Raw genomic sequence first — 27,409 nt, 5'->3', positions numbered from 1 at the left:
ACAGACAGATCTTATTTTTTCATTTATAAATACTATTTTTGTAGTTAGTAGGTAATCCTGTGAGCCTCAGAACTATTAATTTTAAGCAATACTTCAAAAGGAAGTCTCAAAATCTCTAAAATTACATTAAAGTTATTTACAGTTACCTTAATTAAATTATTTAATTAATACGATGCACAATAAACTATGTCATCGCCATATGTAATAAAAAAAAACATCGTTAAAGTCTTTCAGCATCGATTAAACTGCCATGAGGCATTATTAAATCGGACCCCATTTTACATTAATAGAACAAGTGTTCTTTGCAAACTCAAAAACAAACATTTAGTTCATTATTAATTAAGTATTACAATACATTTTTTCAACTTTTGCTAAGAATTATGACAAAACTTGGGCAATGAACTTTATAATCTTCTGTCCTTTCGAATTAGTTTCGTTTAATATAAATAATTAATATTAAAATAATAATTGAAACAACTTAGCTCATGCCAACGATAAATAAACATTTCAAGCGGACAATTAAACAGTTCAAACAGAGAAATAAACAGTTCAGAAACTAGTTAGTGGTAACTATCAACACGACCAGGTAGAAAATATTTATTTTTTTTTTTTACCAAAGAGTTTGTATATTTCAATAAATTTTTAATTATCTAATATAAAAATAATGCGATTATAAATATTCTATTATCAGGTAATATGAATTTAGTTATCACAAGTTTTTTGCTTATCACCTTAGCACTAGTTTCCATCATCACACTATATACGAAGCGTTTCCCGTTTCTGCTTCAATAACCTACGTTAAAACTATGTGCTAAGTTGTATGTATGAAATACTATTAACGTTCCGTATGTACGTATGTAACGGTGCAAACTTGGGGTAACCCTACAGAGCTTCTGTCTACAAATTAGGTTATAAATTCAATTGAAAGTAATATTGAGTATTAATACAATTAAAATACGTTCGACTTTCCAGTAACCGATAAAAACAAAGAAATTTCTGTAGCTCAAATATAGTATTTTATCATATGTATCTACATTGTATACACTATCGGAGAAATTAATAACAGCGTTAGTGCGTTTTTTGCCTTCATAAAAATTACACTTGCATAGCATTCGAACAGCGTACTTGCTTCAGAAAAACCTGTTAGTTCCACGAAGAGAGCAAAACGGAATATGAATATCTATTGCGGACGATCGCTGCTTAAGAAATCACTACCTTAACATAATTTTGAATTGGATAAAGGAGTTTGTTTCTTTCACGTACAAAACGCAATAAAAATAACTGATTAATAAATTGTATATATATATATATATATCAATCCTGTAATTCTGTAAGTATATTTTTAAAAGGTTAAAAGACAATGTCCTTTTTTTTAAACTAAATGTACTAGCGATAACTACAGTAACATTTCCGTTTCACACAAAATTAAATTAAATGAAGCTTAATTCATACATGATCGCTTTGCGGAATCTGAGTAAATACAGATTTATCTTAAAATAAGTGAAAACTACGTATGCACTATAGATCTAAGACTTTCGCTAGTTTATTTAAATATTAGTTTTATTAGGTATGCACTTCATTACTTGGTCGTTCTCAGACTTAAGACTACGTTTTATTAGTATTTTTGGTAGTAACTATAGAATAGATTCTGCCCAAAGTGATGAAATAGAAATTGATAGATGAAGCAGTCGCTACAAAGAGCTGTTGCTGATTTGAGAACTATTTTTATTATATTTTCAAGAGAACTATATGACTATCGTCATCGCAAAAATTACGTAGTTCAAGGAAGTGCGGTTTGCCAAAATTATTTTTATATATGACCAGTTAGAGATATCACGGTTTGAGATCTTGGTTTCTTGTATCTTACTTGTTCTATTTCTATCTCTAGATATAATGTTATACAAGTTTTGTCCATTTCATATAATACAACCTCATGGTGACATCTCTCGAGTCACACAAATTATTCCTAACCATCATCATCATCATCAGCAGCAGCATATCGGAGCCCACTGCTGGGCAAAGGCCTCTTCTCACAAGGATAAGGTTAGAGCTTTAACCGCCACGCTTGTTCAAGGCGGATTGGCGATTTCAAACATATAATTTGAAATTATAAGACCAGGTTTCCTCACGATGTTTTCCTTCACCGTCTGTCAGTGGTGTCTAAATACTCTTAGAAAGTACATATGACTCAGAAAAGATCACATTAGTACTTGCCAGATTTCGAACCCGCGCCTTCACGTATGAGAGGCGGGCCTTTAGCCTCCAGGCCACCACGACTTAATTCTGTAAATGTTTAGATATTTCTTTAAATTAAAAATCTTACAGTTTATTATAATTAAACAAAACAATTTGTAATAATTATGGAAAAATAACGGTTAGAGAATTTTTAATTTAATAAATTAATCAAATATTTGCAAAAAACTTATCTCAAATCCATTCAAAATTAATCATATAAGAGATATAATTTATACCACTTAGTGAGGGAGGTATTCTTCCTCAATGGGAAGGGGTGAGTTGAATGAAAGATCTTGTAGGAAGCCCTATGAATTTCTACCATCGGTATAAGGACAAAACAAATTAAAATAATTTCAATATGGCAGTAATTTTTCATGTCTTTTTTATATAACGGCTTTTATCAGCAGAAATAAATGAGAATAATATAACCTAAGCTAATTTTGTATATGATTTCCATGTTTGAAATCTTCAAAAAATGTTATTTCCAAAGATTCGGTCTAAGATAAAACCCGTACTAAAAGCACAGTTGTAAAATTAAACAACTTTCCTCAAAAATGAGAGTAGGACGAATACGTACAAAGCATACCAATAAGTTCATAGATAACAATCTAAAACTTAATGTGATATATAAAATAAATAAAAAAAACTACAAAAAGGTTCAAAAACCTTAAAATGAGATTCCAATCATTAATTTCATTTAAGATTTATAAAAACGACATTGCATGTCGCGTTGAAAGGTTGCATGATCAGGGATACAATTAATTTTATTACAGTTAAAGTAATCACTGAAACAAAACATAATTTATTATGATCGGTTCGCTGATTTGTTTTACTAGTATTCAACAAACTTTACATGATTTTTTTTTTAGCTGTTTCGAAATAATAAATCACATTGAAAACCTATGAAAGGTAACTAGCCTTATTTTACATTATATATTCGACATTCGTTATGTTTTAATTTTCATTATAATTAATAAAGAATTCTTCCTACCAAGTATTTATTAGTAAAAAAAATAATAAACTAGAAAATAGAACACCTATTATATATCTGTTCGCTTTCGATCAAAGTTTAAGAAAAAAAAATCTTATTTGATAAACTTCGTTAACAAAACAAATTAATTCAATAAATGTAAAAAATGGTCTATTATTTAAAATTTCTCATTGTTATTATAGCAACATTAACATGTTTAAAGCATGGCGGATCGTCAGCCGGCCGTGACCGCCTTAAGTGTCGCGAACCCAACTGGTTGAACGCGTTACGTAATCCGCTAAACTCTTTATAAGAATTTTCTTCTAAACAGATGCCATCACGATTTAAACGTTGATATAACCTAAAATACAATTAAACCGAGTCTTATTTTGCTACCATTTATGTTTTTGTTTATTTAGTTTATACAATGGGGATATGATTAGTTAGTTTTGTTTATTTAGTTTAAATTCCAAAACTAACACCATATACGTAAATACATAATAAATTCAAATATCAGAAACGTTTATGTTCAAACGAAAGGAAATATTAAATATATAATATAAAGAAATTTAACAAATTTTACCTAAATAATTATTTTGATAATATGCATGGGATACTTTTTTCATAGTGTAAGTACGAGAAGTGCAATTGCAATAAAATTTTCCATTTCATATAGAATAGCAAAAATTTATTATATATTTTGAAATATTTAAATTTTCATGATTTGAGTTTTATGTTTGCAATAATTTAAAATAAGTTTGTTTTAGAAACTTTTTTTGTTAAATAAAATTTAATACTTTTTAGTTTTGATAGCTTTAAATATAAGCTGAAGAAATATTATTCGTTACAGCAAAATTTTAATATGGTAGTCTCATTGCGTTAAACCTACATTACTTTTATTTGCTCATAGGATGAACTCAAAATCCTAGTATTATAAATGCGTGTCAGTATCATTACTCGGACGGTGACAATTTCATTATTTCTATAATTTTTAATTATAAGCTTACAATATAATTCACTAAAAACCTTATCTCTTATTAGGGTCTTAGATTTTATCAGTAACAAATTAATAAGATATACCGGAAATTTTTAATATTTCTAGGTTAAATCATACTTAATATTTTGGGTCACTACTTTTATCATATACACCGTTGACTATTATACATTGTGGCCGCTAAGACAAAGTAATGTATAGCAATTATAATATTATTTTAGTCCTTACAATTTGTCTCTTTGTTGTCATATTGCAACAATTTTTTTTTTACCAAGCTTAATAAAATATTAAAATCGTAGCTAAACTTATCAGAGCATAACATTGAAGTTAATTATTTGTTACAATTAATAGTTTATGTAGCCACAAGAAGAATTTATCAATTTTAGTATTTATATCACTAACCAAAATCATTATTAGGATTTGTAGTGAAACTGTGATTTGTAGTGAAAAGTGAACAATAGTCTGTGAGACAAATGTTGCAACTGTCATTAAAGACTCACCTGTCAAGAACTGACATTTCAAAGATGTTTCCGACGTTTGAAATTACAGATTTCTCGATTTTGTTTAGATGATGTTTGCTACTCAATCTCATTTATAGTATCACGTATAGAATAATTAAAATTTGTTTTAACGGCACTGTTATATCGCTCAATAAGTATACTTGTGAATTTGAGTGGAACGAATAATCTCACTAGATCAACTGCTGTTATAGGTTCTTTTTTAAATGAACGGAGAGAAGAGAAATGCTCGTGGAAGAGGACGCGGTCGTGGTCGCGGACGAGGAAGAGGCAGAGGCCGCGGAAGAGGGAAAAAAGTTCCCAAAGTTATGTCGTCAGATGAAGAAGAATGTTCCGTAGAAGAAACCAGTCAAGAACAAGATGAACCTCCGCCGGAAGAAACTAAAGAAGAACCAGAACAACCAGCAGAACCTGTTAAATGTATTCTAAATTTAAATTTATTATATTCTTATTAGTTTTCTATCTCATTACATGGCTTATTTCTTATTAATGGAAACAAACAACAAAATCGTTAAATTTGCTTAAAATTTTGTATCCAACGAAATTGAGTTGTGGACATTAGTCCATCCATTCAAAATCTTTTTTGCTTTATTTTAAGAGTCCTTTATTTTTCAGTGGAGGTACCTTCTGATATATCTCAATTAGAAGCTCCAGTATTCACAACACTTCAGAGAGGTCCCCCAGAACCGATGCTGCGGTTGGATTGGAGCCACCGAGCCACACTTATAGGGGAAAAAGTTCTTAATCCCATGATATATTGCTGTGATACTTGCTCAAAACCTATACTAATCTATGGAAGAATGGTTTGTAAATCATATGAATATGTTTTTAGCTAACTATTTAATTATTTTTACTATAAATTCAAAAATACTATGTTACTTAATATAAAATTGTATATTCTTCCAGATACCTTGTAAACATGTGTTCTGCCTGACCTGTGCAAGAGCTGATAACACACATTGTCCCAGATGCCGAGAGAAGGTGAAATTGATTGACTCCTAATAAATTTAATACTAGGAGATGTACCATCGCTTTATTTTTCTTTTTTTGGTATTAAAAAACTCTCGAAGCAAGTTGGGTGTAGTCATTCGAGTATTTTGGCACCAAATTGTTTTATGGACATTGGTAATTTTTAGCCCTAAAATTGAAATTGGTAGTTCAATCTAAAATTTTTGATAAACACCACCCCAGACAACTGGGCTATTGAAAAAATAAATTAGACATCAGATTTTCAGTTGCCAAGATCATCTCTGTGGATGAATGACCGTAGTAGTTAGTATAGCATTCCTTTCACTTCACTCAATGAAGTAATTCTTTATACCTTCAGGTGTTAAGAGTGGAACAGACCGGATTGGGTACAGTATTCATGTGCACACATTCAGGCACAAGATACGGTAACACAGGCTGCAGAAGAACTTATCTGTCTCAGGTACATTAATCATACTAATATTATACAGGGAAAAATTTGGGACAATGTATAGACATTTGTTGCCAGTTTATGCAAAAATAACTCAATGTAAGTTTCTGAAACTCTAACACCGTAACACACTCAAGTACAGTAGTAGTAATACTCTGTAGTACGGACATCAGAATAGTACAAAGACCAGTATTTTTCTTGGAATTCCATATAGTCCTTGTTTGATCACAGCATAAACATTTTTTTTTTTTTGAAGTACTATAACACATATAAATGTTGCTGCCAACTATATCCTTATTCCAGGGTCTTATACTTACTAATATTTTTTTCTATCTGGCAATCTCTCAACAAAAATTATAAATGGAATGATTAATTATTTCTCTACTGTTTCTGTTACAGCGTGATCTCCAAGCACACATCAATCACCGTCATGTCGGTGACAAGAACGACCCAGAACCTTCACCGCATCCTGCGCTTGCTGTGGTTAAGCCACTTCCGGTAAGAAAGTTCTTGTTACAGGTTACTGTACAAGGAAACATACACACTATTGACAATTTATATCCTAAGAATACTTTCTGTATGAATATAATTAAGGGAAGGCAATAGGAAAAAAATCTTAAATTTTGATAAAATTGCAAAGCAATAAATATCTGCACTATGAATGACTTCAATGAGCGTAATTACGCTAACAATCAAAACATTTGCCTGTTTGATGAGTACCGAGATCCCGTTTTTTGCTGGTTATCAATACATGCAGTTCCTAAGACATCTGGAGGGACATAACTAAGGTATTTGGTGACTAATTTGGCCCATTAGATATATAGTAACGAATTTTCTAGGCGGTGGTGGGGGGCGGGAGCAGCGCTGACCCTCGCCACCCTCAACACGCTCATGAACGGCGACCACGCACCAACCTCATCACTGTACCGATACACGAGGACTCCCACTCATACTACAACTACTACCAGGTGATAGGCGCACGTTCTCGAATCTGTTAATTATTAAATAAATTATAACTGTGAGTTAATTAATTTCTCCCAACAGTCACAGCCGGTTCCTCCGCCCGCTATGCCCACGGTGGGCAGTGTGGGAAACGTCGGTCCTCCCGTGAGCAACGTAGGTGTCGGTCTGGGGGGCGTCATGTCCGTGCCGCCGCCCTACTACGCCGCGCCCTACGCACCACAAACTGCGCCGCCGGCTACATACGTTGGAGGTTTGCTATGAATTTAATCTTATATCTAAAATACAAAAGAATGATATAATCAAGTCGAGTCATAAGTTCCTTAACACCCGCAAAAACTTATTCAATATTAACGAAATACTACCGAGATCAGAATATCAGTTTGTAAGATCTAATTCTGTAACCTGTAATACTGCCATAACATTTTACATGTACATAATAGGAATACCACTAACGTTAAGAGCCGAATGAGCTTACAATTTTATAATCGAATTTATTTTAGGAGCGCCGATGACAACCAACGTGGCGGGCGTGTCGCCAATGCCGGCGATGTCCACGGACAATCGCTGGCCGGAAGGATATCCGCCAGTGCAGTGGCCCAACACCCACCATTATTACAGGTAGCCATTGTATGATGGCTACTAGCCACAGTGGTCTAGTGGCCCGACGCACACCACTATTGAAGACAATATATACATCAGTGACAGCCAATATGATTATGTGTCCGAGAGCACGCCATACTATTTCTAATAACTTAAATACAGGCCATTAATATAAGACAATTTGTTGCTTGAGAAAGCTTCTCACATTTTTTATATGAAAAAAATATTAACCGTCTCAAAAGAAGCGTACATTCGATGGATCACTAATGACTATTTTATGAAAAAATTTTGTGTATTTTTATATGATTAAGAAATAATTTCAACTATTCGTGTATATGAAATGCACTGAGACTAAGAACAGTGATTATGTGAAATAAAAATGGTGAAGTGAAAATATTATAGTGTACACAGAGTAAAGTATGTAAATAAAATTAATATACATCCACTTGTATGGGACGTGTTAGATAGCATTCGTATATGAATATGTTACTGTAAAAGTTCGAACTGCGGTTAACCCTAAGATTTACCAAATCTTAATAGTAAATGTCCGAAAGAGGTATCAGTTTAGGTTAGGTTTATTGAAATTATAATTAAGAATTCTTTATTGTTTTATTCCTAAAACCAACATTACCAGCTGACAGCAGTAAAAGTTAGCATATACTGAATTCTAAAGGTCCAAAAACTCAAAAAAATCGTCCTTTTTTCAACATTTACCAAATCATTTCGGTCAATACAAAAATTTACTGGATAATCTTAGGATTTACCGCACTTAGAACTTAAAGTAACAAATATAAGTTACTTTAATACACATCTCATCTCACTTTGACCATAAATAATGATATACGGACACACTATAAAAAAAATACTTAATTACTGATGGTGTATTATTTATTAACACTATATAGTAATTATTATTTACAGGACATTCACTCACATAACAATACGTAACCGTAATCAAAAACATACATACATATTAAATACAAAACTTAACCTTTGAAAATAACCGACTGTTTTAATAATTGCATTATATAAAACAATCAACACGGAGGCAGACGAAATCTGGTCGCATATTATTTAAGTTCGGAAGATTTGTTAAAATGAATCAACATATATTGACGCTGTACAATGTTTGGGAGTTATCTTCGACGAGATAATTGAATAATTAATGATTTCCATATACATGAGAACATAATAATTTTTTTATGCACACCACACCTCAGTCTATCAGTCCGAATATAAGATAAATTACATCAAAGCATTCCGTTGAAACATCACAAATGCTTGTCATTTATTCCCAAAGACAATTCGACAAAATTTCTTTTTTTAAATACTGTTTCTCATGCATTTGAATAACAAAAATCAATGCCTTAGTTCTGTTGGAAAAATAAATATATACAATAATTTTAACTTTTCCGTTAAGTACTTTATAAAAATTTAAGAACACGGGAAGATTGGAGAAGAGATCCATTAAAAAAAAGCAGATATTTTGTCTTCACAAAACATTTAGAATTGTATTTGACAGGGTTCATTATTCTCATGTTGAGCTAATTTAGAATCAGACACTATACATAGATATATAGATTAAAAATTACAATGGAATTATTTGGACGATTCTTCAAAAGTATGGTAATGCAATTACTTTATTCACTCTCACAACAATCAAAATCGAATTACATCACAATTGAACATAAGGACACACATGAACGTCTTTCAATCTCGACTCCCAGGATAATTACAAAGAAAATGTTGAAACTCTCAGTCCGTTACTGATTTTAAACAGATCAGTAAAAAAGTATAAACAATATAATATAAAACCAGATCTCCCGACTGAAGTAATCCACTTATCATGATGTTTTAGTAGTAGGGGTGTCGGTTGTGATGTCGATGAGGGTAGTTTCTGGTGGAGAGGTCGGTGGTAGGGGAGGCTCACTTGGGAACGAAGGGATCACTTGCGGCGTCTGCGACTTCCTGACGGCCTCCATGTTGACTTTCATAGATAGATTCTTCTGTCGTGTCTGCTCCGAAGTTTTGGATAGTCTCTCGCTTAAAGCTTTAAGCGCTATTTGCCTGTTCAACATAAAAAAAAAATTAATACAAAATCTTTCGTATATAATTCATATAATTACGAATAACACAAGCATGGAATATATTATACGTTGTAATCATTTAATCAGGACAACACTATGTTGAGAGTCAAACAAAATTTCACACACCTCCTCCGTTCCATATCTTGCGGTTCGACTCCCGGCATAGATATTGTCAGGCCTCGGGGACTCAAGGCTAGCTGAACTCGTCGCGGCGACGCGTTACACACTCCAACACGCACCAGACAACGATGGATCGGATTCAGTATACCTCGCATCACGGGTTGCATAACCGTTGGGAAGAAACTGAAATTTTCATAATAAATATCAGTAATGAGATATAAGATTTACGCGAGTATTTGTTGAAATAAAACCAATATTTTTCGGATTTACTACGCGTTTATAATTATATCTGAGACGTTCTCATCTCGTCTGCCCGAGATCACGGCTGATGCGAAGTAACCGTAACGTCGGGAGTATGTAGTTTTTAAATAATAAAATCCGCATAGTAAATCCGAATAACACTAGTTTCATTTAAATAAATAAATATTTACGAAAATTATTAGTTTTATTTCAAGAATTTTATTTCTCTTCATATACAGGTTCTTAAATTGAAAGAAATCACATGTAATTAAACATGTTATTTAAATTATAAAAAAATTTATATTTTTAACTAAAAAACTAATATCTAACTGCTGAACAAAGAAAACAGGCATCTAATAATAGACATGTACATGCCTGTAAAAAACCTATTTTCTCCTATTAATATTAAACCACTTCATGTTTGTATGAAAATTATATTTTCAAGATAATCTTTATAATTCTTCTGTATTATTTGTATCACTTATTTTTAATACGACCACATTGTTTTTTTTACGGCTTTATACATACTTATCGAAGCTGAAATTATCGGCCATATCTCCCCGAGTGCCGCTGCTGTGCCGTTGCCAAAATCTAAGATAAATCCATGACAGGAGGGTGCCACTTCCCCACATACAAGGATATGTTCCCTCTAGAGCATCAACGGCCCATAGAATTATTGCCGCTATGAGAATCAATAGCGGCAGTGACCTATTCGTTAATTTACCTGAAATTATATGTTCATACATTTTAACAATAAATAAATTTACTTTCATTGTGATATTAATAGTATTTTAAGATAGGATAGTGTTAAAATACTTTATGTTAATATATTAGTAAATCCAAAAAAACAAAAATAGTTTAAAAATTAATTCATTTAAATGATATATATTTGGTAGTTACATGAATTAATTGCTTTTAGCTAAATATAATTATTCCCATAACACAATAACTTTTCCCAATATGACAACTTGTATTCAGAAGTCGCTGAGAAAGTAATATCGTGTATAACATGACTAGCCAATAAAATGAAACCTAACTATTATCATTTATTGATAATTTCCTTGATAAAGAAAATGTCATACCTATTAACATCAATGAAATCTACGTTAATCACCTATATTCGTGACATATATGTAATTTTTATAACACATAGAATGACATAAATTAACTCGGAATACGATAAATAAATTTATTGATACATACCCAATGGTGTTTTAATAAGGAGATGATCTGGCATAATCTGTTTCACGGCTACACTCACACCCGCCAAATAACCGGCGAGGCCGTGCACATGAATATCGAACAGAAGTGCGGTGTCTTGAGTCCAAGAAAATATCACAAGATAATAGAATGTTGTTAAGAATGCAACGCCTGTGTTCGTGAAGAAAAAAAACTTCATCATCTCCATCTGACCCCATAATGGCTCTATTAATTTCCCACACAATCCAACAGTCACTATGTCAATAATCACCTCCCACAAATGTATCTCAAGAAACCAGAACGTGAAAGTGGACCACAATTGAAATGAAGGTGGCAATAAATATCCTGGAGTAACACTAAGAACGTCCACAACGTCATCAGAATATGATAAAATATAACCAATGATAACAACTACACAAATAAACTTTACGGAAGGCGATGTGTTTCCTAATAACGCTGAAAATTGTTGTCGTAAATATGGTACATTACGACTAAACACTCTGAGAGCAGCCATTTTTATGACGGATGTCACCGTTAAATACAATGTCAGTGTCATTTCGTGATCTATGACTTTTAGGATTTTATATCATTGGTAATAGGTATAGACAAAACTCTATTAGCTACAACTTATTAAGAAGGCAGATAGTGTAGAGTGTTTAGAGTAAGCTTTGTACCTTTGTGAAGATGATTTAAATTTCATTAATTTAATATTTAGATTAACATATCTGGCCCAAAGATTATAGTTAATTCGAAATAATTATATTTGGAAAAGAATTTAATTGGATAGCCCACATTTCTTCTGTCAAATATTTTTTTTAAATCAAAATTATGTACAATTCATGGCTATTTTCTGTCAACCTTGTTTTCATAGATTTCAGTGTCCTAAAAGAATGGCCAGACATAAATGCAGCCACTGTTTTATATACATATATATATCAATTATACAGTATTTCTCTTTTTCTTAACACCATACCTAAAGCGATATAGACTAACACTCTCCATTAAATCATTTATGTGAAGATCATTGCTTTTTATTATAAGGGAAATATTATCAGACCCATCTCTACAAAATTGATGTAGGACCTGCTTCAGGGTAAGAGTAAATCAGGATGGATAGAGGCTATATAGAACTTCCCAAAAATTTTTATAATTGGAATAATCAAAATGGCGGCGACGGGAGGAAAAAGTGGGAAAGGAAGGGAAAAAGGGAAGGGGTAGGAAAGGATGGGAAAAGGGAAACGCAACCGGCTCTCTCATTCATCGGATGAAACGCAACCATTAAAAACTACTTCACACCGACGTTCTGTAAGAGGGTGGTACTTCCCGATCAAACCAGCCCATGTTCAATCTGTAGTAACTGACTATAACTAGGCTCTCCTACCCGTAGATTTAAAAAATATTTATTTAAAATTTTGCTGTTATGTACGTCATAACTAGAACACTTAACTTATGTAATTTTACATTTTTTTTATTGAGATAGAACTAAACGTTTTATACATTAAGAACGCTTATAAATATGTGAGGTAAAAAGATCATGGCTCATGTCTATTACAGCATTAAAAGTCGCGTTACCGAAATTTAAGAAATACTAGTTAGTCTGCAGTCAACTATAGTGTACATAAGCCCTAATTTTAAGTGTTATCTGTCAGTCCAAATTCAAGCTTCAAATTTCAAACCAAAAGTCATAATCACTAAATAATAAATATGATATTCGCTAATCGGTATTCATACTTCATAGTAGCTATATATTTATTTGGACTGAAGTTGTATTGAAACCTACTTTTGATTATAAAGTTGTAATTATTGTTTTAAATTATATAACATTAAGCTTAAATGATTATTCAAAGACTTATTGGAAGCGCTTTAGTGGTAAATATGGCCTTAATTTACATATTTTATGCCGATATTTACTTTTGAACTCAATAGAATAAATATGTACATAATTTTTTTCCAGTTACGTATAGCAAATCTATTCGGTACCGGCGTTATGGCTTGTAATAATGCTACCAAATGTGGCAATATTAATTATTTATCCCAAGAAAATGCTGCAGCGCTTGACCAGGATTTATTTACAGAATATAAATTTAGTGTTGATCAATTGATGGAACTTGCCGGGTTGAGTGTAGCTACTGCTGTCGCAAAAGTATATCCGTCATCAACGTAAGACGCTGATAAACAAATTAGATAAAAATTACCTTCAAAATCAATTAAGCTAATTTGATTTGACTGTCAATCTATTAATGTTTAATTATCTCGTCTTTATATACATGCTATGCAGTTTCTATGTAGATGTTTTTTGTTATTTAGGTATAAATCAGCTCTAGTTGTATGTGGTCCTGGTAACAATGGGGGTGATGGCCTAGTGGCAGCACGACACATGACTTTATTTGGATATAAAGTAGCAATATACTACCCCAAGCGCACACCGAAGCCCTTGTATGAAAACCTTCTGTTACAATGTGAAAAATTTGGTGTAACTGTCCTACAATCGTTACCGCCTAAGGAAGATGTGAAGAATGAATACAAAGTGCTTGTAGATGCACTCTTTGGTTTTAGTTTTAAGCCTCCCGTGAGAGAAGCATTGAAACCAGCTCTGGATGTTTTGATTGATTCAGGGTTGCCAGTATGCAGGTTATTTTAATAATTATTGCGTCTAATTAGTACCTAAACACTAAAAAACATATTTATTGCTCCACATTCTTCTACTTTTTACAGTGTGGACATACCCAGTGGTTGGGATGTTGAAAAAGGACCACAGTCTGAAAATTCTCTTCAGCCGAACCTTCTGATCTCATTATCAGCTCCGAAACTCTGTGCTAAACCTGAAATATTAAGTAAACTTAATTGCAAACATTATTTGGGTGGTCGGTTTTTGCCTCCTGGTATCATAGACAAGTATAATTTAACATTACCACCATATCCAGGCCAAGATCAAGTTGTTGAAATATAACATTTATTCTTCTAAGTTTCTAAAATAAATGTTTTTTTGTTATTATGTGTTTTAATAAAGATCCTCATAATTGTCATTTTAAACCAATGTTATTATTTTTGCACTTGTAAAACTTAAAATTGTTACTCATTCATACTTATTATGACGTTATGTATTATTTAATAACTTTAAAAGCTGAATGACCTTGATGAAATTTTATAAATCGGAAGTTAAAATAGCAGATTAATTTATGGTAAGGGGAATAGAGGTTCTAAGCCCGTTTTATTAAAAAAAAAAGAAAAAGAGCTCAGTATCACAATGGGGTCATTCGATAAATTTTTACATCTTATTAAGAACATTGGATATATTTTTATGATATAATAAAATCATATGATTTTAGTAAATATATCATAAAAATACAAATATTTGTAATGTTTAATTTCTGAACGAAATCTGGGAATGGCGTTATGAATTTCGCGGTACAATTGACAGCAAATTTTCCCGCTTAACCGTCTTTCTTGTCATTTTCTAAGACGTCGGTGGCATTATTGTTTGAGAGAACAAGAGTTTTCTACGTATTATACTTAATTGGGACCAATTTTACTATATAGCAGGTATTTTAACTGTGTTCTTAACTTGTAGACCAAATTTGCGTCACTCTATTACTCATACTTGCTCAATTAGACTTTTTAACAGTGGCCGAATTTTAAGTGGCTTTTTGTTATGGAACTTCTTATATATCCATTACAGTTCTCATATCTAGACTCTTGAAACTGTCTGAATATGTTTCTTATTTAAGATGATTCATTTCATTTATACTGTTTTAGATAATTAACCATGTTCGAAGCACGACTTCTCCGTAGCTCTATCCTGAAGAAAGTACTGGAGGCAATCAAGGATCTCCTTACTCAGGCAACTTTTGACTGTGATGATAATGGTATACAGTTGCAGGTTGGTTATCACGTTATTTTAGTTTTAATTTTCCGTATTTCGAAATATTTGATAAAACTTTTAAATTTTCAAAAATGCCAAGATATACTAATATATTTCTAATTTAGGCTATGGACAATTCACATGTGTCTCTTGTATCACTCACCCTGAGAGCCGATGGATTTGATAAATACAGATGTGACAGAAACATCTCAATGGGAATGAATCTCGGCAGGTATATAAATTATTCATACAAACCATTCTGAAATATCTCAGTTAAACTCACTTGATTTTCTTAAATAGTATCATCTTACATTCGATCAAATTATATGTGAGGTATAATTATTCCATTTTTTTTAAACTTCCAGTATGTCTAAGATCCTAAAATGTGCTGGTGACAAGGACACTGTAACAATGAAAGCGCAAGATAATGCCGACACAGTCACCTTTGTGTTTGAGAGCCCTAACCAGGAAAAGGTTTCCGATTACGAAATGAAGCTCATGAATTTGGATTTAGAACATTTGGGTAAATTACTTTCAAATAACAATTCTGGAAAAGTATTACATTTATAAGCCAATGATTTTATTGGTGAATATTGTATGAAAACTATTTGTTTTTTTCTGATAAATAAAATATATATTTTTTTAAACACTTAGGCATCCCAGAGACAGAATACAGTTGCACAATTCGAATGCCAAGCGGTGAATTCGCAAGGATTTGTCGTGATCTATCACAGTTCGGCGAATCTATGGTGATATCTTGTACTAAGGAAGGTAAGAGGAATTGTGGTTGTAAACTAAATTTTCTAATTTGTTATTACGATTAACTGTTATTCAAATAATGATATTTAAGATTTTTGTAAGTATTCATTGAAATGAAAGCAAGTTTTTCAAATAAAACTAGGCTTTTTTTATTATTTTGTTAGTACATACGTCGTTTTGGTTAGTTCGTAGCACTGTGATCACTGCCAGATGAGACGATAATGACACTGTTATTGTGTTTCAGGAGTAAAGTTTTCAGCAAGTGGTGACATCGGGTCGGCAAATATAAAGCTGGCTCAAACAGCATCTATTGATAAGGAAGAAGAAGCCGTTGTTATTGAGATGGATGAACCAGTCACACTCACCTTCGCCTGTCAGTATCTTAACTACTTCACTAAAGCCACTTCATTGAGTCCTCAGGTAAATATTCCTTACTTGATCACATTTTACAATAAACATACATTAATCTTAAGCACATAACATTATGTTACCTCAAGGGCTAGTAGAATTATTAAATTAAAATTATCATACAAATGTAATGCAATGTATGTAAATTTTATTTCATATCAGATTAAACAGCCCATAAGAGAAAAAAATGTTTTAAATATAATCTGTGTCTGCTAAATTGTTCTAATGATAATTAAAATTCATACAAACTCAAACCTCTATATGATGTGATGTTTGTTCAATAGTGCAAAAGTATGTATGTATGAACATGTCCTTAACTCCTGAACCAATGTTTTCATCAGGTACAGTTGTCGATGTCAGCGGATGTCCCCCTGGTGGTGGAGTACCGCATCCCGGACATAGGTCACATACGTTACTACCTCGCACCCAAGATAGAAGAAGACGACAGCTAGGTTATCATATATCATGTTTCCGAGGTATTACAACAATTGTGACAGGTCCAACTATTTTGCTATAATTATATTGATCTTTTTTGTATTTTTTTTTTATTTTCCCTACAATGCTTTACATTGGCTTTATAAGTTATACACATGTGGCAAATAATATAACACTTATTAAGAATTTAAAAAAAAAATTAATGTTATAGTTATTTTAAATATAGTGAAATAGTGCGGGGACTCAGAGCTACGCTCAATCGAAAGTATTAAAATGTTCAATGTCTTTATTTTTATAAAACTATATGATACAATAGTGTTCATGTTTCACATGTATTAAAAATAAAACTCACTCAATAAACTGAAACGGAATGACCTCAAGTTACTACATAACTAGCCGAGTAGTTGTTAGTGCGTTCTTTGAATTAAAAAAATATTCTCAACTAACCGAGGGAAATACTACAAGCTTAATTTAATACAAATTAAAACTTATCCACTACGTTACTGTGACTAGAGATGACGTCACCGGTAGTATCTTAAAACAAATCCTAAAGCTATTCACATTAAGGAGGGTGGGCAAGAAACAACTGCACCCGCTTACACTGTCTTCATCAGACACGTATATAATCAGACGAACATGTACCACAATCGTTTAAATCAACCGCCATGGGAATGTATACAACATATAACTGTCTGACCGGCCGAGGTTCGGCGATGTGTCAGGTTATCTATATAAATATTAACACCGAGAATGAGTTCCAAAAAAAATTATTAACCGACTTCAAATGGAAACGCGTCGTCTATTGCTAAAGACGGTTCTTATACTATACTACATCAGTAGTCAGTGGTCACAACAGAGTGTGCTTCAAGACCGTAACCGGAGTCAAAACGGAATAGTTTTTGAGAGAACTGACATACAAACATACATATGATGATTAAAACACAGAAGCTATTTAATTGAAATCGGTTAAACTGTAGAGACCGTCTGAACTGACAGTCATTCATATACAAAACGGGTTATCATTAGAGCGATTGATCGTCACACGACTAGCGGGTGCTACTTCCACTTCTTGGCGGAGAACAGTACGGCGCGCTGCTTCAGGAACAGAGAGTAATTCTGTTTCCGAAGCGCGGCGGGCGGCGCGCTGTCCGGGGCGGGGGCGGAGCCCGAGCCGGCGGAGCTTGGAGCCCCGGAGCCGCCTCGCTTGCCGCCGCGCCTCTTGCCTTCTGACGTAGATATAGTGTACACGCGCTTACCGCGTCCTCTGCCTCTTCCTGGTGGATCAAACGTCAAATACATATTGTCAGTACACTATACGTATATAGCCATAATATCAATAAAAAAAAATTGTGATGGACTGTTATCTGTCTGTAGAAGATAGATATAATGAAATATTTCAGTCTACCTACGTTTATAGAAAAGCATTAGTTTAAGTGTAGTGGTTTGCAATAGGAATTGAACAAGAGAATATATAAGAATATCAAAAGGCCACTAAGTCACTTTTACACGGATGAGTCGCGGGTCACAGCCAGTAGAATATTATAATTTAAGTCTTTCGTTCCGTCAGCTGTATATGAGATAACATCCCCACCTGCCCCCCCTCCTCTTCCTCAAGTCTCTTTCTTCAGGTCGCTGAGCGAGGGCGGAGCGCCGGCCTCCTCGTCGTCGATGCGGGCGGGACTGATGACCTGGTCGTGCAGCGTCCGCAGATGTCGCAGCAGGTTGGACTTCACATTGAAGCCCTTGTTACACAGACCGCACACGAACGGCCGCTCTCCTTGCGTAATGAATTAAATTATCCCAGTTTACTCACAATTGAACTTATATACATTACTCCTATATAATTAGTAGCTTTCACTTAATATATTTAATTATACGTCTATTTTATCTCTTCTAAGAGAGAAGAGAGTAACAAACGATCATACATTTAATATAAATCATCTGCCTTACAACAATATGACGGAATCTAAGTATCATACTCTTCGTATAACGCGACATACCTGTGTGTGTCCTCATGTGTATGAGCATGGAGGCGTGCGAAGGGAAGGTCTTCTTGCATTGCGAGCAAATCTTGTTTTGCTCACCGTCTGTGAAACGATTGTGACGTTTTGGTGGTGCACTGTTGTTTGATATGGCCAATTCTGGACAACCGACATCGAAGGGACATTTGTTACATTAAAAACCTCAATACTTCCTGTACGAACCAACTAGGACGGAGGCTTCGGACAAGGGTTGTACATAACTGAAGTGATTATCATGACGGCAGCGGAGCGAATTAACTCAAACGCGAGGCAAGCACTGCTCGTGAGAATACTATACAAGGATGATGAGTTGTCGAGAATCAGCCACACATAACAATCAGGGTTCAGCTATGTCACAGGAGCAACGTCATTAGTGTGGCGGCCTTACAGATATTTGCGATGACTCCGACACGCGTCCGCGACTCGCGAGACACAGCATTACTGTGGAGCGCGAATCGCTTTGATGCCACATTATAAAATTAAAATGTTTTCAAGCGACCCAAAACCTAGTCGGTTCACCGTCAAATAAATGTAATGCCATGAGTTGTTTGTTATAACATAACATATAGTAAAGAGCACGGTACAAACAAAGTTAAAACCTCGCTTGAAACAAAAGTATCCCTCCGCGCGGAGAAGTGAAACTTCGTAATGCGGAAATAAAATAGGGAGAGGTAGAAATAGATTTTTAAAGTCATGTTGTTTCTGTAGGATGAACTTTATTAACATTACGTTGAGCTTACGGTTCACAATGTACCGCATCTTTCAATCATCTTCGGGTGGAGCATATTATCCTTTTTACGTACTCGGTACTCTCTCTGATATTCTGTGGGTGATTTTCTTTTCGTTCGAGCGCCATTCCCTCTTACTCTGTCTCTTTTTATCCCCCTCCCCTTCCCCAGGAGTGTTAAACGTTTAACGCAACCTTGTTAGAAGTCGCATAAGAAATTACTTTCAAATTAATGAATATCATAAATAAATTAATATAGAACAAGTCCGTACTGCAGCTAATTTCACGACGCTCACGCTGTTTACTTTGCTGCATAGAAAGAATACAATGCACATGTGCTTGGAATCTATGGAATCACTCTCTTTCTCTTTCCTACTTTTTACATTTGTGTATCTTTCTTTCTTTCTCCCTCTAGCGTTGGAATATTGGACGCTACTCGTTGCTAACGCGAAGGCTGGCCTATAACAGGCATAATACGAGCATGCGTTCGAGCGCCAATCATTCCCTCTATGTCTCTTTTTATACCCCCAGCGTTAAACGTTTAACGCAACCTTGTTAGAAGCCGCATAAGAAGTTTCACTTCAATAACGAATAACGCTGAAGTCTACTGTATAATAATGGCATACAGAATCTTCGTACCATTTGAATGTTAGCATATTATTATAACAGCTATTATATAAATGTATATAGTATTATCCTCACCTGTCTCTGTGTGTGTTCCCTGCACGTGTCGGACCCACTCGGCGGGGTTGGGGAAGTGTTTCTGGCACAGATCACAGCGGAGTAGTGCCATCGTCTCCTCCGTGTCGTCACTCTGTCATTACAAATACATTACTAACTTTCAATAAACATTTTTCATTCAAATATGAATGAAAAGAAATGTGTGTTCCTAACGGAAATCCGAAAGAAGCATTCTGTGCGATGTGTGTTTATATATGTATCTGTGTAAATGCGTATGTGTGTGCACGTACTCACATACGCTCGTGTGTACGCATATACGCGAATGTCTGTAGAATGCGCGTATCATTGTGTACTTGGGCGGTATGTGTGTAGGTATGTACACGCGCGTGTATATGTGTGCATGAGGGTACTAACCGCAGAGCGCCTCCTCTTCCTGGGATGGTGATGGTCGGAATGCGCGTGTCTCTGTACGTGTCGGACCCACGCCGCGGGCACCGTGAACACCTCCGCGCACAGCTCACACGCCAGAGGACTGTACAACTGTATGGAATATAATGATAATATATGTATACAAAATACACTTTACTGATATCACAGTATCTGAGTTTTGAGCGAAAAAATTGTTTCTAAACTTTTTAGATATAAGTTCAAATAATTTTATTGAAGTTGACTCTGACTTCAATAGAATAAAAATGTTTAGAAGTTGCAAATTTTTTATAGACATAAGAACTATGTGAAAGTCTTTAAAGTTGAGCATTTTAATGGAAATATATATAAGTATAATAATTATATGATATGATAAGATTTGTGTATAGTATTAGTATCATGATTTACCAGGCTTTCCTCTTCAATATCCATGTCATCAATAGGTTCTGACTTGACACTCATCTCGGCTTGGAAAATTTCAGCTATAGACCTCTCCTCCTCCTCGATACTGCTCGCATCCCACTCCGGCTCATCCTTAATCTGGATCTCTGTGCTTGTGTCCGGAACACTCTGACTAGATTTCTCTGGAAATTAACACAGATATTTAATAAGTATCAAAAAATTTGTATTATTTTCATACAGACATTGAAATGTAAAGAATTAAGTGCTAATGGAAGAGGCAATATTTGAAGCTGAGAATTTAAAAAGTTCTCAATAGATAATAAATTTTGTAAGGTAATTTGGGAATATATATATAATATTTTATATATTTTCTTAGTTTGAGAATTAATAGGTAAGGTAAGCTTATGATTGTATACATGTAAATATGTATAGAAATAACATAATATTAAAATTAAACATTAAAAATTGATTTTATTTTATTAAATATAGTGTTATGAGGATAAAAACACACTAACCCAGTACACTATCTTAATAAAATAAATCATACCTACTTGAGCTAACGGACGCATTGTCTGGTTCTTCCTGTTCCTTTTCCTCTTCCGCTTGATCAGTCTTCTGTTTCTTCCCGTACTTCCTCTCAGCTGCATGTCGACGCAGTATTCTTGGTGGTGGGGTTTCATCGGGAGAGTCCTCAGCATTGGAAAGTATTGGTAATGAATTGGCCTCGGTGGCTGGAGCAGGAGCCACCAGTATAGTCTGACCTTTCGGAGCACCAGGTCTCAATGCTGCCGCTTGAGTGCTGCCTTCTGAAGTCTTTATAAACACCAGCTTTGGTGGACCGATGAACATAGGTCTGAAAAGATTTAAAGGCCACAAATATATTTATTGGACAACATTGAAAATAAATGGTTTAAATATCAGCATCCTATCAATGTTTTTATTTAATATTTCAAATGCAGTGAACACTTCTACATAATGTACCTTGTGACGCCCTGCGGCTGCACGGGGTTGAAGGTTTTAAGGAGTTTATCATCTTTTTTTACGGTGAGCTTTGGTTCATCTGGTTTCTTGGCTTGCTTGTTGATGTTGGCCGGCTGGGTTGTTGTTTTTTCAGCGGGAGTTGAATCACCACCGGCCTCATCGTTCTGACGCCACAAACCTCTTATTTTAAGCACTTCACCCGCCTTAAGCACTGTATCTAGAACCTCATTTGATACAGTTGTCTCACCTAAACAATATTTTAATATTATTTACGTTATTACAAACAAACAAAACAAATGTGCTACGTTCAATAAATAACAGTTGTGCAAAGTGCAAATCATATATCATGGAAATAACGCACCTTTATACATATACTCCACTAGGATCTTCAAAGCCTTTGTTGAGATTTCTGAAGGGAGAACTACGTACAACATCCCGCCCATTCGCGTCACAGATCGCTGTCCCTCGAACAACGTGCTGAGATAAACGCTGCAAGAGCTCAGTATGAACTTGTGTGCCGGTATCTGCGACCCGTCCATAGTACAGAGCACGACATCCGTGAAACGCTCCGAGCGCAGCAAAGACGCTACCGAGCCGTTCAGATGTGAACTGTGAGAATGCCATTTCAACTGGTAGGTGTCCGTCGAAGTCATGGTCTCATTCTTTCATCGTAAGTCTGTTTACAAACAATGCCAATCAAAAAAACGTTTGAACTTTCAACTCGGAAGACAATGACGTAGCCGCAAACAATCTCATTCAAATTTCGAACCCACTTTTTGATATAACATTTTTTTTAAATACAATTGACATTTGGAATTATAACAATATTTGTATAATTTTAATGTATATATATATATACAAATTAAATACTTACATAGAAAAAAATAATTAGCAAAGATTAAATTTTTTGCAGCGAGAGGCTGTTTTGAAACAATAATAATACATTCTAATTAAAATCAAATAATAGTTACTTAAACACCTAACACAACGGACCATGAAACAGCAAATACGATTCGACGAATACGTATCCTTTATAAATATAAAATATAAAAAGTACCTTTCACAACTATCGATGTATAAATTTCGAATGAGCCGCTATCACGAGATCGCTTACAACGTCGTTATATTACTTAACAAAATCACACATCTAATAAGTCGAAGGACGCGCAACCACCGCGTGCGACCCTCTAGCTGGGTGTGCGGCGGCTGCGGCTCCGAAAATCGATGAAATTCGTATTGATTTAACGCGGAAAGCGGGGTTGCGCGTTTATCTCATCGATCCGTGTCCGGGAGCGTCTAGCGGCGCGTCACCGGGAGCCCGCGCCTGCGCCCCACGCCCATCTCAGCACTACCCTATACCACTGTTCATGCGCAAATTCTGTATAGCCATAGCTATTATTACTTATCCTTCCCCAGTTCTTCCGATGATTATGATTGCACTCTATTATATCCCTAATCTTATGGAAGTTACAACATAAATTCAAATGGTAAAAGTGTTTTTTGGTTATAATTAATGTAATTACCATTACAAATTAAAAAAAACTAAACTTTATACAAAACCAATCATAGTTTAATTATTTTTATTAATACAAATAAACATTAAAAAATATTTATATCAGTAAATCCAACCAGTGTCATTATAAATATTTTGTAACAAACCTTTTTTTTCATGTAAATTATATTTTTTTTTCGTAATCAGAATAATTGACATGGGATTTGAAGAATAGTTGAATTTAGTATGTAAAAATATAACTTTTTTATGAATATAGCCACTTTCTCCATACGAATACTAAAATTTTATATATGTTATATGTAATTGATGAATCGACCTCCTATAATGTACTCAAACATCCATACATAAAAATATGTTCACGTATTAAAATTCTGAGCATTCTGTTGGTTCAAGAATTTACCTATTATTTTTTTCCCCGAAAATCCTTGTAGGCGTTGTGTACCGTAGCGGTGAAAATTGACGTATTGGCAAAACAAAACAATTTCTAAGCCAACTGTTAACTTTATTAAAAACTAATGAATAAATAAATTAAATATTAACGTAGCAATCGCAATCCGTTATGATATGGACATGAACGAAATATATATTATTTTAAACAACGAATATTTATATATTTTAGAAAAAAGTAGTATAAATATTATTTATTAAAAAAAAAGTTATCCAAGTTATAATAAATATGTACTCACGTTTAAAATGTAATCCATGTAGTATAACGTATTGAACAACAGTAAACAGTGTATTTGTATGACGGGCGAGAGGCGAGGGTCACGCGAATCGCGTGCGCAGACGATATTGATTTTACCGGCGAGTTGCGACCCCACACATTTTTAACCCCCCTTCGATGTTCTATGCCTAGATATAAGCATCGATTAATCGTACAAAGAATTAAGTTTTTTATGATTTTTATTTTATACTAGTTTGTAACGTAAGTATAAATTTTATATTGTTTGTTATTTGGTATCATATTTCAGCTTAAAAATATTTAGGATGAATGTCTTGTTACTTTAATATTGATGTATTCTATATTTTTGCATATCGAAATATTTTCTAATATAAGGTTATTTTTTGTATAGTATTATTGAGGTAGTTATTATTTTAGTATCATAATTATTCGTTTTAACTTGTGATAATAATAATTAATTGGTTTGACTCAAATTAGAATGATTACATCCGGTATCTCCGGATTTTATTAACCAAAAATCAATTGGTATGTATTATTTTTAATTATTTATTTTTTGTGTTTAAATAAATTAAAACGATACAATGATTATAAATTTTGAATTAAAAAAGGATATAAATATATTTATTATTTCCTTAATTAAAAATACAAAGGATTTTTTTTTTCAACAGATTAATAAATTCGATTCGTCTGTCATTTAAAACTTAATAAATATTTTTGGCGCTTTAATTTATATGTGCCAGTATCAAAATATATATAAATAAAAAAGAAATGGAGGAGGAATATATTACACCGATAATATAATCAATGCTTGCATCACCATTAGTTACGGTTCAATGAACCTTACTTATGGGTGAATCGCCATTATAGAATATATTATTCTCAAAATATCATAAAAAGTTTAAAAAATGTATAAAAATATAATTTATTAAAGTCTAATTAATATTCAGAGAGGGCAATAATTTTATTGACGGAAATGTATTAATTAACTCGTATGAAAAAATTTTAAAATCCGTTAGTTATACAAAATTATTTGGAAGTTATCTTTTGTGTGTGTCATAACTACGCAATTACACATTTGAAACAAAAAACACTTATAAATGTCATTTTATAATGAAATAACTTTTTATTTAACAAAAGTGATGTATAATATATTTATTCCACATTTTATATATAAAACTAATAAACTTATTTATAGATTTTGCAAACTGAAACGAGAAAATTAAAAAAAAAATATGTTAAGAAATAATTTATTACGTTGAATCAGTATGCGAGTTACGTTAGTAGCTACATTCTGAAGACAACAGATAGATTATGAATTAATTTAATTAATTAAAATTAAACTTAATGCTACTGATAACGATACAACCTTCTCGATGTGAGGCTGTATGGGTAATAAAACTATTACTATTTATTACTAGTCCGAAGATACATTCCCGAAAAATGTAGGTACCTACATTTTTTGATGTATTATTAGTAGGTATGCATAGTTTGAATCGTTAAACTAAATGTAAACAGTTTCCCGTTTTTCATTTAATAACCTATATTAGTACTATAATATGCAAAGATGTATGTATGTATGAATTATTAACGCTCCCTACCTAGCTACCGTGATCCCGGGCAGGTCATGAACACACATCTCGTCTGCTCGCGATCACGGTTGCTGCAAAGTAACCGAAACGTCGGGACTATGTAGTTTTTAAAAATAATAAAATACGCGTAGTGATCCGAAAATATTAGTTTCATTTAAAACTTAAATGAATACTCGGAAAAGTCTTATATCTCATTAAGAGGAGTTATATCGGACTCTCGTCCTGAAAAGGATGCACTGCCTACTAAAACCACACGGGTGTCAGACGCACCGCTCTTCTGCTAAGTCAAAGGGCCCGCAATTTGACATTTTGCTATCGAACGTACAATACTTGTGAGTCTGAATCTTTGAGAAGAACGAGCCGCACCGAAAGCAGTGTTACTAAACTTTAAACATCCCAAATAAAGGTGCGGATTTTGTACCATGTAAAAGATTTCAAAAAACAAGGTTGTATCTACGTCAACCACAATATTACATTAAATTTTCATTGTCAATCTTTACGTATGGTAATTAAAAAAAAAATTCTATGTGAATAGTTTATGGAGAAAGCTTAGCTGTAACAGTATGTTCTATCCTCTGTGTATATCAATATATTTTTATGTTACTGACGTTTACGGCGCTCTGGCATACTTGTCTCATTGGATAATAAATCGCTACTTCATTGAAATTATTACTAAGCCCAATAACTTCTCGTTGCGGGGCGTGTGCTCTGAATGGTATATTCTTTGAAGCTAAAAAACTGTTTTTTTTTTCTTCAAAATAATATTTTTTCATATTTTGGTTTCGATCCTATTCAGTTGTGTTATGATCATGACGTCTTAATTTTTTCATGATTCTTTAATCTTTCAAAACTATTAATGATTGAATACTAAAGAGTCCATGCCTATGTGGTCGGTACCGATAATATTGAATAAAATCTGTTTTTTTCTTCTTCATAAATTTGTACTTTACGACTATAATATATTTTTTTTCCAAACAGTGATACTTCTCAACATTATTTGCATACTGCTTTTATGTTATTTATACATCGAATCTTGCTATTGCCGTTTTAAATTTATAATATATTTACAGGAGTGTGAAATATATGGTCAATGTTATTTATTATATAGATTTTATTCACCGAATGTTTTTTTCAACAATTCTGTAAGGGGACGTCACGCATCATAGTAAATTATTTAATGTTTATAATAAGCGTAACATAGCAAATATTATTTCTAATAGATAAGATTTCAATGTTTGGTGTTGAATTGCAGTTGGCTCTTCATACCTAGGTTTGAAGGGCCCTGAAGAGGCCGACAATTTGATAAAAAAAAGGTATATCAAAAGGCAATGCGTTTAATATTTTACCTAATTATTGGGAAAGACAACCAAAAGATTAAATTGTATGTTATGAAATCTAGAAGGAATATTGTAATGAGATTTAAAAAAATTGGTATAAAACCTTACAGAATATCAGATATACAGAATATATATAGTATATACACAATATATATGCGTTTCCCCTCGTACTGTGATGGTAATTTAAGCAGGAAAGTAATTGTTACACTATTGAGGATTAGATCCGGTCATATTTTATTAAA

General features: G+C 33.4%; 5 protein-coding genes across 8 annotated transcripts; 3 read left to right on the top strand and 2 right to left on the bottom strand.

The window, feature by feature from the left end:
* Positions 1–4,693: 4,693 nt before the first annotated feature.
* Positions 4,694–8,571, top strand: LOC116765562 (E3 ubiquitin-protein ligase Hakai). Its single transcript, XM_032655073.2, has 8 exons — positions 4,694–5,137; positions 5,333–5,520; positions 5,624–5,698; positions 6,045–6,146; positions 6,534–6,632; positions 6,974–7,102; positions 7,179–7,347; positions 7,598–8,571. The coding sequence occupies exons 1-8, from the start codon at positions 4,924–4,926 to the stop codon at positions 7,717–7,719; spliced, it is 1,098 nt and encodes a 365-aa protein (XP_032510964.1). The 5' UTR covers positions 4,694–4,923; the 3' UTR covers positions 7,720–8,571.
* Positions 8,568–11,889, bottom strand: LOC116765561 (transmembrane protein 115). The gene is made up of 4 exons (XM_032655071.2): positions 11,348–11,889; positions 10,673–10,868; positions 9,911–10,087; positions 8,568–9,764 (listed from the first exon to the last, which is right to left on the bottom strand). The coding sequence occupies exons 1-4, from the start codon at positions 11,856–11,858 to the stop codon at positions 9,542–9,544; spliced, it is 1,107 nt and encodes a 368-aa protein (XP_032510962.2). The 5' UTR covers positions 11,859–11,889; the 3' UTR covers positions 8,568–9,541.
* A 1,166-nt stretch (positions 11,890–13,055) lies between these two features.
* LOC116765952 (NAD(P)H-hydrate epimerase) lies at positions 13,056–14,336 on the top strand. The gene is made up of 4 exons (XM_032655602.2): positions 13,056–13,213; positions 13,299–13,504; positions 13,652–13,975; positions 14,060–14,336. The coding sequence occupies exons 1-4, from the start codon at positions 13,178–13,180 to the stop codon at positions 14,292–14,294; spliced, it is 801 nt and encodes a 266-aa protein (XP_032511493.2). The 5' UTR covers positions 13,056–13,177; the 3' UTR covers positions 14,295–14,336.
* Positions 14,337–14,734: 398 nt separating this feature from the next.
* LOC116765585 (proliferating cell nuclear antigen) lies at positions 14,735–16,910 on the top strand. Of its 2 annotated transcripts, none has more exons than XM_032655104.2 (7): positions 14,735–14,887; positions 15,101–15,224; positions 15,332–15,438; positions 15,572–15,729; positions 15,861–15,977; positions 16,210–16,385; positions 16,715–16,910. In XM_032655104.2, the coding sequence occupies exons 2-7, from the start codon at positions 15,111–15,113 to the stop codon at positions 16,823–16,825; spliced, it is 783 nt and encodes a 260-aa protein (XP_032510995.1). In that variant the 5' UTR covers positions 14,735–14,887; positions 15,101–15,110; the 3' UTR covers positions 16,826–16,910. The 2 variants fall into 2 exon arrangements, with proteins under 2 accessions (XP_032510995.1, XP_061378016.1); XM_061522032.1 differs by having other exon boundaries at positions 14,747–14,883.
* Positions 16,911–17,162: 252 nt separating this feature from the next.
* On the bottom strand, positions 17,163–24,338 carry LOC116765584 (zinc finger and BTB domain-containing protein 42-like). 3 transcript variants are annotated; one of them, XM_061522031.1, is made up of 10 exons: positions 24,246–24,338; positions 22,408–22,722; positions 22,047–22,293; positions 21,617–21,918; positions 21,072–21,247; positions 20,652–20,777; positions 20,259–20,370; positions 18,809–18,949; positions 18,400–18,585; positions 17,163–18,082 (listed from the first exon to the last, which is right to left on the bottom strand). In XM_061522031.1, exons 2-9 carry the CDS (start codon positions 22,697–22,699, stop codon positions 18,419–18,421), a joined length of 1,563 nt encoding a protein of 520 aa, XP_061378015.1. In that variant the 5' UTR covers positions 22,700–22,722; positions 24,246–24,338; the 3' UTR covers positions 17,163–18,082; positions 18,400–18,418. The 3 variants fall into 3 exon arrangements, with proteins under 3 accessions (XP_061378015.1, XP_032510993.1, XP_032510994.1); XM_032655102.2 differs by lacking the exon at positions 24,246–24,338 and adding an exon at positions 23,104–23,309; XM_032655103.2 differs by lacking the exon at positions 24,246–24,338 and adding an exon at positions 23,104–23,307 and having other exon boundaries at positions 18,809–18,895.
* Between the last annotated feature and the right edge of the window lie 3,071 nt (positions 24,339–27,409).

Source organism: Danaus plexippus, chromosome 11, assembly GCF_018135715.1.
Source record: "Danaus plexippus chromosome 11, MEX_DaPlex, whole genome shotgun sequence".
NCBI lineage: Eukaryota > Metazoa > Arthropoda > Insecta > Lepidoptera > Nymphalidae > Danaus > Danaus plexippus.
The sequence above is the reverse complement of the archived record's forward strand: the minus strand, read 5'-3'. Positions and strand labels throughout refer to the sequence as shown.